We start from the raw sequence: 16,670 nt of genomic DNA on the forward strand, positions 1-16,670 counted from the left end.
AACTAAGAGTAACAAGTGAGTATTGAAATATACATTTTATAAAAAATAGCTTTAGAAAAAACATCAATGTACCGTACAACAATGAATAATTATTTAATATATCTTTACGTAATTATAAGCGTGAATCCTTACTATTGTTTACGTCGTGTCACTTAGCTTTTAGGTAATTAAGTTAACCATAAAAAATATATTTACTTCTACAAAGAAAATAATAAACTAACTGTGATCAAGACAATAACATCTTCTTTTAAAAGGATTAATGAAGCTAGTTATAATGTTATAGAAAACCAAATTAATACACAAATAATATTATTTAGCGAAAGTATCCAAAATATTGGATATAATCACTCATTGTTATTCATCGGTATTATATAGAAACCGGTTACAATGACAACTGTTTAACTTGAATACTACTGCATTATTATTCATCGGTATTATATAGAAACCGATTACAATGACAACTATTTAACTTGAATACCACTGCAACATACCATTATTATGAATAAAAACACCGAACGAAACGATTTCAGATAACGACACACATTCATGCAATATAAATTAATTATAAACTTCAGGATGGGCAGCAGCATAAGCCTCCATAGCCTTGTAGGTTTTCTCATATAGTTCTTTCTCAAAGTTAAGAACGTCAACAGGTGGCTTCTCATCACCTTTGCAGTTATAAATGACTGTTTGTTTAAACACACATCCTCCCTCAGCAGATGGTACAATCTTGACATGATGGTTTATGGAGTCTAATATCCCCATCAAGTTATCGCCTTCAAAAAATGTGTAGTTGTAGGTAAAGTTGCTTGCGTCGATGACATCTTGCTTAAACTTTCCACTTGTGAATGGAATATCTGTGTTAATTAATTTAATGTCAGAAAAAAAAAGTATGACAAATAAATTGATAACAATTTTTTTTGCATCCATTACGAATATATTCCCAAGTCGCATTACAAAAAAATGATTATACGGGTAATAATGTAACTTCTTACCATCGCCAAATGTGAATAGCCTTATAGTTCCAACACCTCCATCGCCCTCAAGTATCTCAATGGACTTGAATGCTTGAGGACTGACCTTGGGTGCGATATCATGGAATTTATTGAAAACCTTAAAAACCGTCTCAACGGGGTATGTAGAAGCAACCTCAACTTCAATGCTAACGGTAGTCATGACTTAATAGAGATACTATGTAAGAAAGTAAAGTAGAAAGACTTTTGTTTTGATGATGCATGACTAAATTTTGTGGTATTTATATATTGGAAAAGCCGAGATGAGTGACACATTCGAATGTTAGATACTTAGGGTGTAGGGAGTGGTTAAACACTTTGGAGTGGCAAACCAAAAAACCGACCAATCAGAGCGCGCCATGTCAATTAGTCAAAAGTGTTTAAACTTTGGGGAAAAGTGTTGGCAATGGTTTAGACACTTAGTGAAGTGGTAAACTATTTTTTTAAAAAAAAGGAAAAATGTGTGATTGGTTGAGATAGGAATGGACCCCACCCCACCACACACACACACTCCCTTCACCGACGCGGTAACCGAACACCGATTTGGCAAACTTGGAAGCGGCAAAGTATGTTGGCGGTGGTGTTTACCGCACGGTAAACGTGTTTGCCGCATGTTGCCGATTACCACTCCGTATGCCCTTAGATTCCTAAGAGCACATGAAGTTTGACCGCTCTTGTGGAATAATATAGCATAGTACATGTGCTCAAAGTCAAAGTCATTAAAAAGAAGAAAATTGGAAAAACAATGAATGCATCCAAAACCCAAAACCCTAAATTATTGTAAAATTTGAGTTGGGTACTATGAAAGAAGGGTCAAATGTAGACAATATGAAAACCGAAAGGATGAGAATTGTAAAAGTATGTTCTCGAACGGTAAACATCATGCAAAGATGACGAATGTAAATTAAAATTGTTCTAGAATATTACGTAATCAATAATGTTCAACTATGCAAGAGTGTGAACTATAAAGTAAAGACGGTTTACAAGCCAACCTTAGTGCCTGTTTGTTTGTCTTTTAATAAGTTCTTTAACGGTTTAGATTTTTTACTGGTTTAACACTTAATGGTTCAAAGTATTTGTTTCGCGAGCAGATGTCTGAATGGTTCAGGCATTTGCCTCTGAATGATTAAGCATTATACTGAGTCTGAATGGTTAAGACCTCTAATCTGAATTCATCAGATATTTGTCTCCAAACGGTTAAACATTATACTTGCTCTTAATGGTTCGGACCTCTTATTCAGCACTAAATCATTCAGAAGTTGTCAAAAATATACCATAGAGTTGATATATATAAACACACTAATAGGCAAACCGCACAATGCGACGGCGAAGACAATTTAGAATGGAGTATAGAATAGAGACAAAGTTATCCACGTGCATTGAGGGGAGACTTGTAAATATATAACAAAATGGGGATGGCATTGATCATATCTAACTAAGGGGCTGTTTGGTAGCCTCTGAATAGTTATTAAGAGGCTACCTCTTAATGGAACCATTAAGAATTTTACCAATGAGAAGGTAGAAGAATGTGACATGTGATGATTTACCATTCAGATGTTACCTCTTAGCCATTCAGACTTGAGGTTACCTCTTATTATTCTGATGTTTTAAACCATTAAGAGGTAGCATTTGAATGGTCATTAAGAGGCTATCAAACAACCCCTAAGAAAAAAACCAAATTGAATAAAAACCTTATTCTGCCCACTAGATTCTTCCTTTCGTCATAAATGTATTGTGTAAGATATTATGTTCTAAGTTCTAACCCTTTTTGGTATCTCATCACTCACATCTCATCTTCACCACAACGTCATATATCTGTAAATACAAACCATAAAATACAATCCAATTGACCTTATTAAAATATTATCAGATTAATGTATCTTTAGTATACCCTTCACATACCACTAGAAAGTATGTATGCAACTATGCATGTATGTGTTTGTATAATAAAGTCCTATAACACCTTGTTTACGATTATTAGCATCCCTGTCTTTGGAATTGCCCTTTGTTTAGCATACTGATATAATAGCTTGAACTTCCAAACATGTAAATTTCCTTATATTTCAAAGCTACCAAATTTACATTAACTCTAGTCATTGTGTTCAAGCTTCATAAATAAAAATCAGAGACTATTAACTTGTCGTACCCTAGAGCTTTTACCCACGTACTTCTTATCAGTAATTTAATACATGTCACCAAGGTCCAAATTAATGACAAGGTAAAATGAAAGATCAAGTTAACTTTCCGCATTTGACCATGGTTTAGCAACTGATTTCAGCTTATTATGCTAAATAAAATGGAGTTTTTTCCCAAACTAGTGTAGATACAAAAAATATTTACCTATTTGGATACTTGGAAAAATATTTACCTATTTGGGTAGATTTAAAGTATTATTATTATTATTTTTGTTAAAAAAACCACAAAGCGTAACTGTTCGTCTACTCCCCCAAAATCACGAACCATCGACATCAACTGGCGACCATCGTCATCCCGGCGACCATCGTTCCCTCCCGGCGGCGCATTCATCGCAACGGCGTATCATCAGGTTTGGTTAATCTTATTATTTTTAACGATTCTGATATCATGTTTACAACCGTATTTCATTGGTTCATCACGGATTCCAGTTTAAAGTTCTTCGATTCCAGTTTTTCTATTAGTTTGCACTTTCATAGATTCCAGTTAAATAGGTAAAAAAAAGAAAAGTATAAATTAGGTAAAAAATTAAAGAGGTATAGAAAAGTACCCGGTAAATATTTTTTAAAGTACCCAAATAAGTAAATACTTTTTGTATTTACACTAGTTTGGGAAAAAAACTAATCGAAACAGAGTGTGATATCATGGTAATAAAAACGACCATTCCATTCCAGGTGTAGAAAGCTAAGTTTTAAGAACTTAAATCTCCTTATTCAACCCTATGATTTACAAACACCTCTAACTAAAATGATGCTTATTTAATTAATAGAATGTCATCGTTGAAACAGCAGACTGTTAAAAATCCACAAACCTAGTATATTGTTTTAGCAACCTTCAGAAAAGGGTATTCAAGCTTATTATAAGTAGTAAACACCAATGCACGTAAGGCAAGATTCCGGCCAAAATTCGGTTAGATTCTAGCAAATTCTGCAAATTCCCGGAAAACTGGTCTGAAACATCGCTAAATTGAATCTAAACAAGCTTAAAACACGTCTAAAACCTCAAAGAATGGTATGTTTATGCTATCCACCTTGCTTACTCGGGCTATTGCTTTTTAAGCGACTTGCGCCTAGGCCTAAGGCTCACCCATTGCGCCTTTGCCAACTATGGTCTAAACATATGACTTACTATCTAACTCTTTCTTTCAAAAGAACAATTCAAAAAAATACAGAAAATAATAAATAGATTAATTAAACTATCTAATTGATTGGTCCAGTAATCAATTGTTGGCTTAATTTATCTTTTTTTAACATATTTTGTTTTAACCTACAAGATGATAAAACACATAGAGAATATAACAAAATTATAATTATACAATTAAGCTACACTAACATGCTTTCTTAAATAAACTTCTTAACTAAACTTTTATTATTGATTTTAATTGTCACGGTTAGGTTAATTTGTGAACAACCCCCTTGATAAAGAATACTAGTGAACTAATCGTAGCCCTTGATTATCAATACACAAGTGTATACATAAGTGTAAATCAATGACCAAGATTTGATGATGATGAAATACAGTAGTGCATTTTACGATTTGATAATGTAAATCGATGGTCAGAATTTTTTCATTCAGTTCACAAATACACTAGTGTTCATTCTAGAACCCCACCCTTAATTGCCATACTTAAAAATAGAAAGGAGGTGGTAGTGGAGGTTGTGGTGGAAAGGGGAATCACCCCCCCCACCCCCCCCCCCCCCAACCACTCCACACAAGTGAAAAAATATATATAGTGGAATATGATGTGACGTTGATGTGGCTGGTAGGAAAACAAACCATGTGCCATAACCTAATTGATGCATGGTTTGTAGTAACCCAAATGTAGCGTACACGACATTACTTGACCAAGTGTACGCTAGTGACTAGAGTGCACAAAATACACACAAACACGTACATAAAAAAGATCAAATACATAGTAAAAATGATGTGAAGGTGTGAAGTTATTATACACGATTGATCGAAACTATTCAAGGTTGAAATCCTAGGATGTGCTACTTAACTAAGAGTAACAACTAACAAGTGTGAGTATTGAAATATACATTTTATAAAAAATAGCTTTAAAAAAAACATCAATGTACCGTACAACAATGAATAATTATTTAATATATCTTTACGTAATTATGACGTGAATCCTTACTATTGTTTACGTTGTGTCACTTAGCTTTTAAGTAATTAAGTTAACCATAAAAAATGTATTTACTTCTACAAAGAAAATAATAAACTAACTGTGATCAAGGCAAGAACATCTTCTTTTAAAAGAATTAATGAAGCTAGTTATAATGTTATAGAAAAACAAATTAATACACAAATAATATTATTTAGCCAAAACATCCAAAATATTGGATATAATCACTCATTGTTATTCATCGGTATTATATAGAAACCGGTTACAATGACAACTGTTTAACTTGAATACTACCGCATTATTATTCATCGGTATTATATAGAAACCGATTACAATGACAACTATTTAACTTGAATACTACTGCAACATACCATTATTATGAATAAAACACTGAACGAAACGATTTCAGATAACGACACACATTCATGTAATATAAATTAATTATAAACTTCAGGATGGGCAGCAGCATAAGCCTCGATAGCCTTGTAGGTTTTCTCATATAGTTCTTTCTCAAAGTTAAGAACGTCAACAGGTGGTTTCTCATCACCTTTGCAGTTATAAATGACCGTCTGTTTAAAGACACATCCTCCCTCAGCAGATGGTACAATCTTGACATGATGGTTAATGGAGTCTAATATCCCCATCAAGTTATCGCCTTCAAAAAATGTGTAGTTGTAGATAAAGTTGCTTACGTCGATGACATCTTGCTTAAACTTTCCACTTGTGAATGGAATATCTGTGTTAATTAATTTAATGTCAGAAAAAAAGTTTGACAAATAAATTGATAACAAATTTTTTTGCATCCATTACGAATATATTCCCAAGTCGCATTACAAAAAAAATGATTATACGGATAATAATGTAACTTCTTACCATCGCCAAATGTGAATAGCCTTATAGTTCCAACACCTCCATCGCCCTCAAGTATCTCAATGGACTTGAATGCTTGAGGACTGACCTTGGGTGCGATATCATGGAATTTATTGAAAACCTTAAAAACCGTCTCAGCGGGGTATGTAGAAGCAACCTCAACTTCAATGCTAGCGGTAGTCATGACTTAAGAGAGACACTATGTAAGAATGAAGTAGAAAGACTTTTGTTTTGATGATGCATGACTAGATTTTGTGGTATTTATAGATTGGAAAAGCCGAGATGAGTGACACATTCGAATGTTAGATTCCTAAGAGCACATGAACTTTGACCGCTCTTGTGGAATAATATAGCATAGTACATGTGCTAAAAGTCAAAGTTATTAAAAAGAAGAAAATTGGAAAAACAATGAATGCATCCAAAACCTAACAACCCTAAATTATTGTAAAATTTGAGTTGGGTACAATCAGTGGCGGATCTTGACCTAAAACTCAGTATGGGCCGATGTTTTTTGGAGATAAAATCAGCCTGGGCCGAACCAATACACATTTTTTTATTCTCGAAAACCTGAAATTTAATACTATTGGACGAAAAAACCGCACGGGCCGAGGCCCGGTCCGGCCTCCTCTAAGCTCCTCCCCTGGGTACAATAAGAAGGGTCAAATTTAGACAATATGAAAACCGAAAGGATGAGAATTGTAAAAAAAGTATGTTCTCGAACGATAAACATCACGCAAAGATGACGAATGTAAACTAAAATTGCTCTAGAACATTACGTACTCAATAATGTTCAACTATGCAAGAGTGTGAACTATAAAGTAAAGACGTTTTTTTAACGGTTCATGTGTAAATTCACCCTGCTTGGGGTTATGTCTAAGGTTGACTACTCAACCGCCATGAGACCATGCCCCCCAATGCGTGGAAACCAGATGGAATCCGTAAACCCTCGCCCCGTCAGGTTTGAACCCACGGATTAAAGCCTCGATTCGTCCCTTCACCCAGATCTCCCTTGAAAATTGCTCAAATGAGAATTGAACCAGCGTCTCCACTAGGGAGGGCAGGCCAATTTACTACTAGAACAAGTTCTCAGGACAAAGTAAAGTAAAGACGGTTTAAAAGCCAAACCTTAGTTAGGGGTTGTTTGTTTATCTCATAATGTTTGTTTATCTTATAATGAGGCTCTTAATGGTTCAGATCTCTTACTAGTTCGACATTCAATGGTTCAGACTGTTTGTTTTGAGAGCAGATGTCTAAATGGTTCAGACATTTGCCTCTAAATGGTTAAGCATTATACTGAGTCTGAATGGTTAAGACTAGGGGTGCAAACGAGCCGAGCTACTCGCGAGCTACTCGAGCTCGGCTCGAAAAAAAGCTCGAACAAACCGAGCTTAAACGAGCCCGAGCCCGAGCCTAAAAAACAAGCTCGTTTAGTAAACGAGCCCGAGCTTCGCTTATCGAGCTCGAGCCGGCTCGCGAGCCTAAACGGACTTTCTGTTTATATATTTTTTATTAATATATTAAACACATATTTATATAATAATAATTACCATTTATATAAATATAAAAAAATAACTTAATTATATGTATAATAATAATTATATTTAATATAAATTAATTAATAAATACTAAACGAGTCGAGCCCGAGCCGAGCTCGAGCTTGAAAAATTACCTTCGAGCCGAGCTCGAGCATTAGAAATAAAGCTCGAATCGAGCCGAGCTCGAGCTCGAGCTTTCATATGTTAAACGAGCTCGAGCTCGAGCCTGGTCGAGCTCGGGCTTAGCTCGGCTCGTTTGCACCCCTAGTTAAGACCTCTGATCTTTAGACATTTACCTCTAAACGGGTAAGCGTTATACTGTCTCTTAATAGTTCAGACTTCTTATGGTTCAACACTTAATGGTTCGGACCACTTACTAATTCAGTACTTAACCATTCAAAAGTTGCCAAATAGCCCCTTAATTATACAAAAAGAATTAATTTCACAAAAATTCCATGTGACTTAGTAAATCAACAAAAACAAAATTTCGGTTACTATATGTAATGCCCATGTTTCTTACATCAAAAATAAGTGTTATTATTATTAAAATTCGGGCATGACCCGTTCGTATAATGAACGATTCTCTGTAACAACTTAAACATAACACAGCGGAAAATATGAGCCCAAAAATTTTCTTTCTTATTTAGACCCATTACTTATTTAAAAACTCAAATACAAATGATAACCATTTACAAAAAGGGATTTACAATAACCATATTAAATTAACGCTTCAAAACAATACATAATTCCAACTATGTGGCCGTTCTCCCCGTACAATCCTTGTTTTGCAGCTCGATCAACGCATGCTTATCTTCGCTAGTAGTGGTAGAGGTTCACGCAATACCTGTGGACATCACATACAAATTATCTATTAGTCATTGACTACCTCATACGACACTATTCTCACACGATTAAGATTCGTATAACATTCAACAATATAAACTTCGATTCATTCAACTAGTCTCTTGAAGTCTCTTGTTCAGAATTCGGCTTCAACTTCATAAGAATCCAACGTTCTCATTCCTACATTATATTCCAAACTTAAGTGCATTGTTAGTAACGTTAATTCTCAAATGTATCTAAATCATACATTCGCACATACTTACACACGTACATGCTTACATTCATACACACCTACATACCTAGATACATTCAATCATACCTACAATCATGTATTCATACCTACGTGTTTCAAACACGTTCTTGTATACCATTTGTATGTAATACATGTCCAACTTTAATACATACGTCCATCCTACTCTTACATTGATTACATGGGACTTAGACTTGGATTTATAACTCATAAATGTCAAGGAAACACTCGAAATCATGTTTGGGAGGCCCGCCGTAGACCACGGTTGGAATACCGAAGCCTACAATACGTACATCAACTTAAATAAAAATTTTCAGCCTTTTTAAACAATGGGGAGGGCGTCGGCGACGGCCCTAAGGGCGTCGGCAACGGCCCTTAATTCTTCGCGTCGGAAACAATCCCGTAAGCAGTGAAATAAGGCGTCAGCCAAAAACGGAGGCCAGAGAGGGCGTCGGCGACGGCCCCTCTAAACTATGTTTTTCTACAGATCCGTTTCGTCGTCCGTTAATACTAAAACTTACGTAACTTTTAAACCGTTTACCCGTTTAACCTCTCGTTTCTTCCTACATGATCGTAAATTGATATTCTATCATGTGAACTTGAAATCCAACAATCGGGTTAAGGAAAATATTAACTTAAGACTCGACTTTATATACTCGTTTTCACTTATTTGACCCGCTCATGCTTTAATCCACAAACTTGTGTGGTTACTATCATTTTCGTACTAGCTTCATAACCATGAATGTCCCCTAATACTCGGGCTTAAATCATGAAGTTTATGCACCCGTTATCAATTTCTATGCGTAAACGTATTGTGACCCGCTAAAGGATTCAAGCACTTTAAACTTAAATCTTGCTTTCCTTTCCTTACATCTTATGTCCACATTATTTCATCTATCCATCATTCACCACAACCATATATGTAAAACCTTATTTGAATTCAATTATCATGTTTATATAACTAGTACATAACTTTACTTAAATAACATGAGAAGTGATTCCAGAAATCACTTACCTTAGCGTCCGTATTTGCATCCGTTATCCTTCAATGCTCGTATCCGTGTGACCCGCTTCTTTCCCAAGTCTTCATCTAACTTGTCTAGAGTCAAACTATCATCATCACAATTCGTAAGACGGTTAGATTAGTCACAATCGTTTACGACTATTCTATCCTACGGGTTTTCTGTCGAATTTATCATTCGACCATATCAAAATTATCATTCGATCTAATCATTGGTCGATTTGACTTATTAAAAGTCAATTGACTTATCAACATATTCAAATGCACATTTGGTTCATTGAACTCACTTAGGCATATTTCATCCGAACTCTTAATGAAATCAAATTTTACACACAACCAAGTAGACCGCGATTTCATTTATGCATTTCATATCACTGAAAATGAGCTGTTTTTGGTGACTTGTTTAACTTGTTTACAATTCTTCAAAAATTATGATTTTTTTTATGCGGCGTACCTCTCGGAGGGTTAGGCCTTGTGTTAAAATTTCAAGATCTAACTCTTTACCAAAAATTCGTAAAAATTCATTTACTAAGCTGCAATTAGATTCGTCACTTCTGACTGCAGCTTACGGAAGTTTCTCACTTAACATTATTAGCCCCTCGGAGGGTTAGGCCTTGTGTTTTTATTTTTGATTTTTAATAACCCAAGTTTCTCACTTAACATTATTAGCCCCTCATGTTTCGTTAATTAGTAAGTAGGCTACAACCTACTTGTCTTCAACAATATTTTGTTTTATTAACTAGGTTAAACTTTCCTAGTTAGCTTAGTGAGTTCGAGATAGTCATAACCCGTTTTATTTTAAGTCCCGTTAACTTGGGCCTCTTCACATACTTTGTTTTCTCAAAAGCTTTCGTTTAGCTTTTATTTAATATTAGACTTATTCAATTAAAAATCTTAATATTCACCGGTTTACTTTTACCCCTAACGGTAATTTACCCGTCTTTTAGTACTAACATAGTTTAATTACCAAATCTATTTTCGGGGTGTTACACTATAACAAAAGAAGTTAACTGAAAATAGAAGACAATATTCGCTCACAAAAAGTTGAGAAAAAAAAACGAAAAATCTCTATATCAATATCGATGTCATGATTTTTGGCTTTCTTATGTTTTCTTTCTTATTTCGTAAATATAATTTGGAGTTAATTGCTCGGATGGTCTTTGTGGTTGAATAAAACAATATATCTTTAAAAACCTCATTTATTGTACGGGTTGAATAAATATAATTTTATATATTAAATAATAAAAAGTTATATCTATAAGAACCATATTGTACGGGTTGAATAAATGTAATTTTATATACCAAATAAAAAAGTTATATCTTTAAAACCACGTATATTACACGAGTTGAATAAATGTAATATTGTTTACCGAATAATTAAATAATACATATTTAAAAAACCTCATTTATTACACGGGTTGAATAAATGTAATTTTATATACCAAATAATAATAAAAAAATTACATCTTTAAAAATATATGCATTACATGGTTTGAATAATTGTAATTTTCTGTACTAAATAATAAAAAATATATATTCTTAAAATAACCACGTGTATTGTACGAATTGAATAAATCTAATTTTATTTATCAAATAATAAAAAGTTATATTTTAAAAAACCTCTTGTATTACATGGGTCGAGTAAATGTAATTTTGTATAATGAAAATAAAGATATTTAATATATTAATACAAAGTTTGGTTTTCGTGATAAAAATAGATTATTCTGTTGTTGCAAAATTTGTTAACGAAATCTCAATAAATTTAACCATTTATTTAAAACTCCGTAAATGTATCCCTAAAATGGTTTCTTTTATTATATAGTATAGATAGATTAAGTTTTTTATATTAATATCTCATACTTTAATATATTGGTAGACATAATTAAGGTTTAAATTGTTTTAGTTCTAATTAAGTTAGACTGAATCAAAAGTGGGCTAAGCCCATTTCATGTATCAAGATTAGTATACGGACCCATTTGATAGTTCAATATTTTTTAATAAGAAATTAAACTAATAATATTTAGTTAGAGGGTTATCTATAATACAAAATATTAAATTAAATAATATTTAGTAGAAGGGTTATCTATAATAAATTAGAAGAGATTAAACTAAAATAATAATTATCTATAAGAGATGGTGCTTGAATGCGTGACTTATGTCTCTTTTTCCATTTATAAAAAGTAAGATGAATCTACGCTCCTCGGCCTATAGTAAGTGAATGAGAGGGTATGGGGTTCCAGGTCTTTTTCTAGTCAAAATTGACTAAGAGGCAATCCCCTTTTTCCGTGATAATGTGAAAGGACTCAATTCCTTCTTTCTTCCCCAGCGAAATGTAGCAGGAACAACCTTCCCGCAGTCGCATTAAGGAGATTTTTTCTTGAAACTCTTTACTCCTTCATCCGTAGCAAGTACTCATTTCTATTTAGTTGATGACAAATGTCCTTAAAGTGTATAGATTTAAGTCAAAGATATAAGTGATTAAAAAAATATTAAAACCATTTCAGTGAATCGATTTGGGCTTTGATTATAATTGTCCACTAAAGTTAGCTCTATTCCTTTCCTATACAAAGCCCAATTTCCTTTTTATTTATACGAAGTTATGCTTTAAATTTCATTCAATCCATTTTTCTTCTCAATATTTTTCTTAGAGGGCCGTTCAAAAAAAAAAAAATATTTTTCTTAGAGAATGTCTTACATAAATGGATAAAGGTTTTTACATATTCATGATCCATTGTCTTCTCAGCGGGTAACTTTATTATTAGCCACCAATTCGTAATTTACTTTCATGGTTGTGTTAATAGTTCAATATTTTTAATAAAAAATTAAACTAATAATATTTAATAATATTTAGTTAGAGGGTTATCTATAATACAAAATATTAAATTAAATAATATTTAGTAGAAGAGTTATCTATTACTAATTAGAAGAGATTAAACTAAAATAATAATTATCTATAAGAGATGACCTAATATGATGACAAGTGTTCTTAAAGTGGTTTCTTTTATTATATAGTAAGTATAGATTTGTATAAGTGTATGTGTATTTTTCTGTGATTTTCTAAAGGTTACTTATTTTTGGTTATAAAAATCTTTTTCCGTCCACTTTCGTGTTACCATTTATACAACGAAGTAATTTCTTTTGTGCATCACGACTAGGGATAACAATCAGACCTGAACCTGAGGGGTAAACCCGAAACCCGAATCATTTGGGACGGGTTTGGGTCTAGTAATCGGGTTTGGGACCGGGTATGGGATTAGTTTTATTTTTTTACGCGGGGTTTGGGACGGGTTTGGGATTTGATGATATACCCATTAACCCGACCCGATTACCCGATAAAGTATACCCGTTTACCCAACCCATTTACCCGATAAATATACCCGTTTACCCCATATCTTTCTATATTTTTATATATAAATATACATGTTTTTTTTTAACCTGAAACACTATATCATTCCACACGAAAAAGGGCAATTACAAACCAATGGCAGGTACTCGGGCAACAAGTTGCGCCGCCACCCCCTTTTGAATAGAAAAACCAATTCTACTAAATACAAAGTTTGAAACCTTTAGCGACGAAGAATTACTATTAATGACTTTTTGAACCCGATTCAAAAGTCGCACAGCGTCAGGAGCGAGACCACCAAAGGTATCAAACGCAAACGGGACAAACACATGTTGATTCTCCAGGCAGACTTTCTCATGTTTTGCCACTTTGCTCGCCTCTGTCTTGAGCACCGGTTGCCCTACGACAAAACCCTTGTCCTTGAGCCCGACAAGGGGGAGACTCCAGTTAGATCTACACAAGCGTGTTTCCCCCTTCCCATCCAAACACAAGGATGTCCGCCGGGCGTAAAGTGGAGCTCCCCTCTAAGGGGTCAGTCAGGAAATTTACTGGAGCCTCCTTTTTGGCAGAGATCCCGGCCCGCTTAAGAACATCACATAACACATCTCTCACCCAATCATGCCGATATTTAAACCCTGATAGCTCTTTACAGTGGATCGCGTGCTCGCCGAAAGAATCCAAACACGCTTTGCGGCATAACGGACATGGCTCGTCAACTGGGAACAAAGGAATCATCAGTCGGTATCTAAGGATAGCACGGTATTCCACAGCCGACATGTGTTGCCCCAAGCCTTCAATAGGTGCGACAGACAGAAAATCCTGAGCATGTGGGGCACGTAGACATTCAAACACAGCTCTTTGCCGAGGGGATAAAACAAACTTCTCTTCAAACCTCTTGACAATTTCGTCATATAAGGCATTCGCCAGAATTTTCTGGGATATAGGAGGGGCAGTGTCTTTAATGTAGAAACCGCCAATATCAAGGTCGGGAAGAGAACTATGCAAAAGGTCCAACGCAATCCTGTAATCGGAGTTTAAAACATCCCCACCACATTCTTGGAGTATGTGGTCTTGTAAACCCCAAGATTGGGCCCTTGAAGCCACGAAAGCATATGAAGAGGCATTCTCGGCCGTACAAATCCCTAAGCCTCCGAACCGGGTTGAGAGAGAAGCCAACCTCCACTGGAGATCTCCAAAAAAGGCACCCCCACAAACAACAATATCCTCTAATGCTCCCCGGAGGCCTTCATAAAAAACAGAGACAGTTCCCCCGACCAAAGAAGGTTGACACGTTCGAAGACCAAACAGTAATTTAGCAACACCCATACAAGAACGAAGCAAAAGGAGCTCGCTCTGAGGGTCCCGTAGGCGTTTAAGGCACCTCATCAGCTCGACTGCACAGTTCGCTCTTTTAAGAGCCATACTACTAATAAAATCTGCATCACGACTAACGGCACCCCCCAGGAGTTTCACACCCAGCACCGGCCTCCCAATCCCCCAAGGGAATAAGCCCTCCTGAACCTTTACACCATTGCAGGTTGGCCAGAAAAATTCAGTTTTCTTTATATTAAGTTGAAGCCCTAAGGAAGGATCCTCAGCTCTGATGATATCTAAAGCATTAGCCACTTGGGTGGCATCTCCGATAAGCGTTCCGTCATTTAGGTACCAGGCGTGAAATAGAAGTTTGCAGCGATCCCTTATTCGGTGAACAAGGGGGTGTAGAACAAGGGCAAAAAAGAGGGGCCCCAAGGGGTCCCCCTGCTGAACGCCAGTACATATTCTTTTTTATAATTATGGAAACTCAAAAGTCACCCCATTACCTCAGACTGAACCGCCATTGGTATATCAACAGATTCACACTCACCTCATACGTCACACACGCCATTTTTCATCTATGAATTTGAATTTTTTTTACATTGACGTATTTTATTTTATTTTATATACTTTGCCATTAAGTGACATATTTTCATGATGATAATGCATTAGTAGTTACTCGACGGGTTTGGGTTGTGTATACCCGACGGGTAATTTTTTAGATTAATGGGTTTACCCGAAACCCGTGGGTATACCCGATACCCGATAGATATTTACCCGATAGAAACCCGACAGGTTTTGGGACGAGTTTGGGATAGGTATATCTAATCGGGTTTGGGTTTGGGATTACCTAAACCTGTCCCAAACCCGACCCATTGCCATCCCTAATCACGACATACATTTTTATATATGTTTCAATATTCGAAACTACTTTAACCACTTCAAACTAAGTCACACTTCGTGTCCCACTTATTTTCTCTTATTAATAAGGTTATGGGTGTGGGATAAAGCTCCTAGGGGCTTTATCACGTCACGTCAGACCCACGTCAGTTAGGGGGTTTTATCACGCCTTCTCTTAACTTGCAGAGTGTGGGATAACGCCCTCTATTAAACAAAATTAAAAAAAAATTTATTGGATGAAATGATGTAGACCCCACCTGCAACTCACCTTCTTCCTTGTTACCATGGTGAAGCTCCATTAATGGTGCCCCTCCGTAAATGCGACGGTGTGGGGTGGTGGCGCCATCAGGCGCTATAGACGGTGAGGTGGCATGAGTGGTGCCTCCACACCCTCCGGCCTAAACATGCATAATGCAACTTTTATTTTTAGGTTTTCGTGTTCGGTAACAATACCCTGACGAATCGAGTTGGTAGCAATTGAATGGCCGCCGCGAAGCGCGGAAGAATACGGAATACCACTAGTTTTAATAAAAATGTATATGGTTTTCATTAATAAACTCGTATCTTAATAATAACCCGTTATATATTTTTGTTTTAACCTTACCAAACTAATGGAAAAAAATATTTAAATCTATATTGGTCCTGTAGGGTTATGCGTCCCGTATAGAGAGGTTCAAAATCCTAGCAAAAACTCAACAAAAAAAGACATTGGGTAGTATAATATTATATTGGTCATCTAATATCTTATACGACCCGTATAATGTTATACGACTCGTATATGTAAAGACAAAAAAAAACTTCCTTTACTTTTTGGTTGGTATATCATTCATCTATACGACCTATATAACCATATACGGATATAGTTAATAATGTGTAAATAAGGATTGACAAATGTGTGAATAGTTGGAGCCTTTTATATACTTGATCATATAAAAGAAACTTAAGAGTTTAACACAAACTCACAAAGTATAATTTTAATAGAAAAAAAACATCACATGTACACGAAGACAAGAAGAATACAACATGCCCAGGTCATCAAAACTATAGTTAAACCCAAACCCATAAGACAAAGTAAAGACAAATATGTACCCACCCTTAAAAAGTTTAACCTTAATCCTACGTTTTTCCACGAATTCTATTTTCGACTATATCCTCAAAGAGGTGAAAGTCTATTAAATTTGGCCTAATCCACCCATCTCAAATCAATTTAAGCATACCTCTACTCATCCTCCTTTCTATGGCGAAGGTTCCCACTTATCTAAC

General features: G+C 35.2%; 2 protein-coding genes across 2 annotated transcripts; both read right to left on the reverse strand.

Moving 5' to 3' along the window:
- Positions 1-332: 332 nt before the first annotated feature.
- Positions 333-1,238, reverse strand: LOC110930790 (root allergen protein-like). The gene is made up of 2 exons (XM_022174176.2): positions 996-1,238; positions 333-857 (listed from the first exon to the last, which is right to left on the reverse strand). Exons 1-2 carry the CDS (start codon positions 1,174-1,176, stop codon positions 559-561), a joined length of 480 nt encoding a protein of 159 aa, XP_022029868.1. The 5' UTR covers positions 1,177-1,238; the 3' UTR covers positions 333-558.
- Positions 1,239-5,520: 4,282 nt separating this feature from the next.
- On the reverse strand, positions 5,521-6,443 carry LOC110930791 (root allergen protein-like). The gene is made up of 2 exons (XM_022174177.2): positions 6,205-6,443; positions 5,521-6,067 (listed from the first exon to the last, which is right to left on the reverse strand). Exons 1-2 carry the CDS (start codon positions 6,383-6,385, stop codon positions 5,769-5,771), a joined length of 480 nt encoding a protein of 159 aa, XP_022029869.1. The 5' UTR covers positions 6,386-6,443; the 3' UTR covers positions 5,521-5,768.
- Positions 6,444-16,670: the final 10,227 nt, after the last annotated feature.

Source organism: Helianthus annuus, chromosome 3, assembly GCF_002127325.2.
Source record: "Helianthus annuus cultivar XRQ/B chromosome 3, HanXRQr2.0-SUNRISE, whole genome shotgun sequence".
Taxonomy (NCBI): Eukaryota; Viridiplantae; Streptophyta; class Magnoliopsida; order Asterales; family Asteraceae; genus Helianthus; species Helianthus annuus.

Coding starts and splice junctions, on each gene's coding strand:
- LOC110930790 (XM_022174176.2), bottom strand. CDS start 1,176: ATGACTACCGTTAGCATTGAAGTTGAGGTTGCTTCTACATACCCCGTT. Junction 858..995: donor GCTATTCACATTTGGCGATG/GTAAGAAGTTAC, acceptor TAATTAACACAG/ATATTCCATTCACAAGTGGA.
- LOC110930791 (XM_022174177.2), bottom strand. CDS start 6,385: ATGACTACCGCTAGCATTGAAGTTGAGGTTGCTTCTACATACCCCGCT. Junction 6,068..6,204: donor GCTATTCACATTTGGCGATG/GTAAGAAGTTAC, acceptor TAATTAACACAG/ATATTCCATTCACAAGTGGA.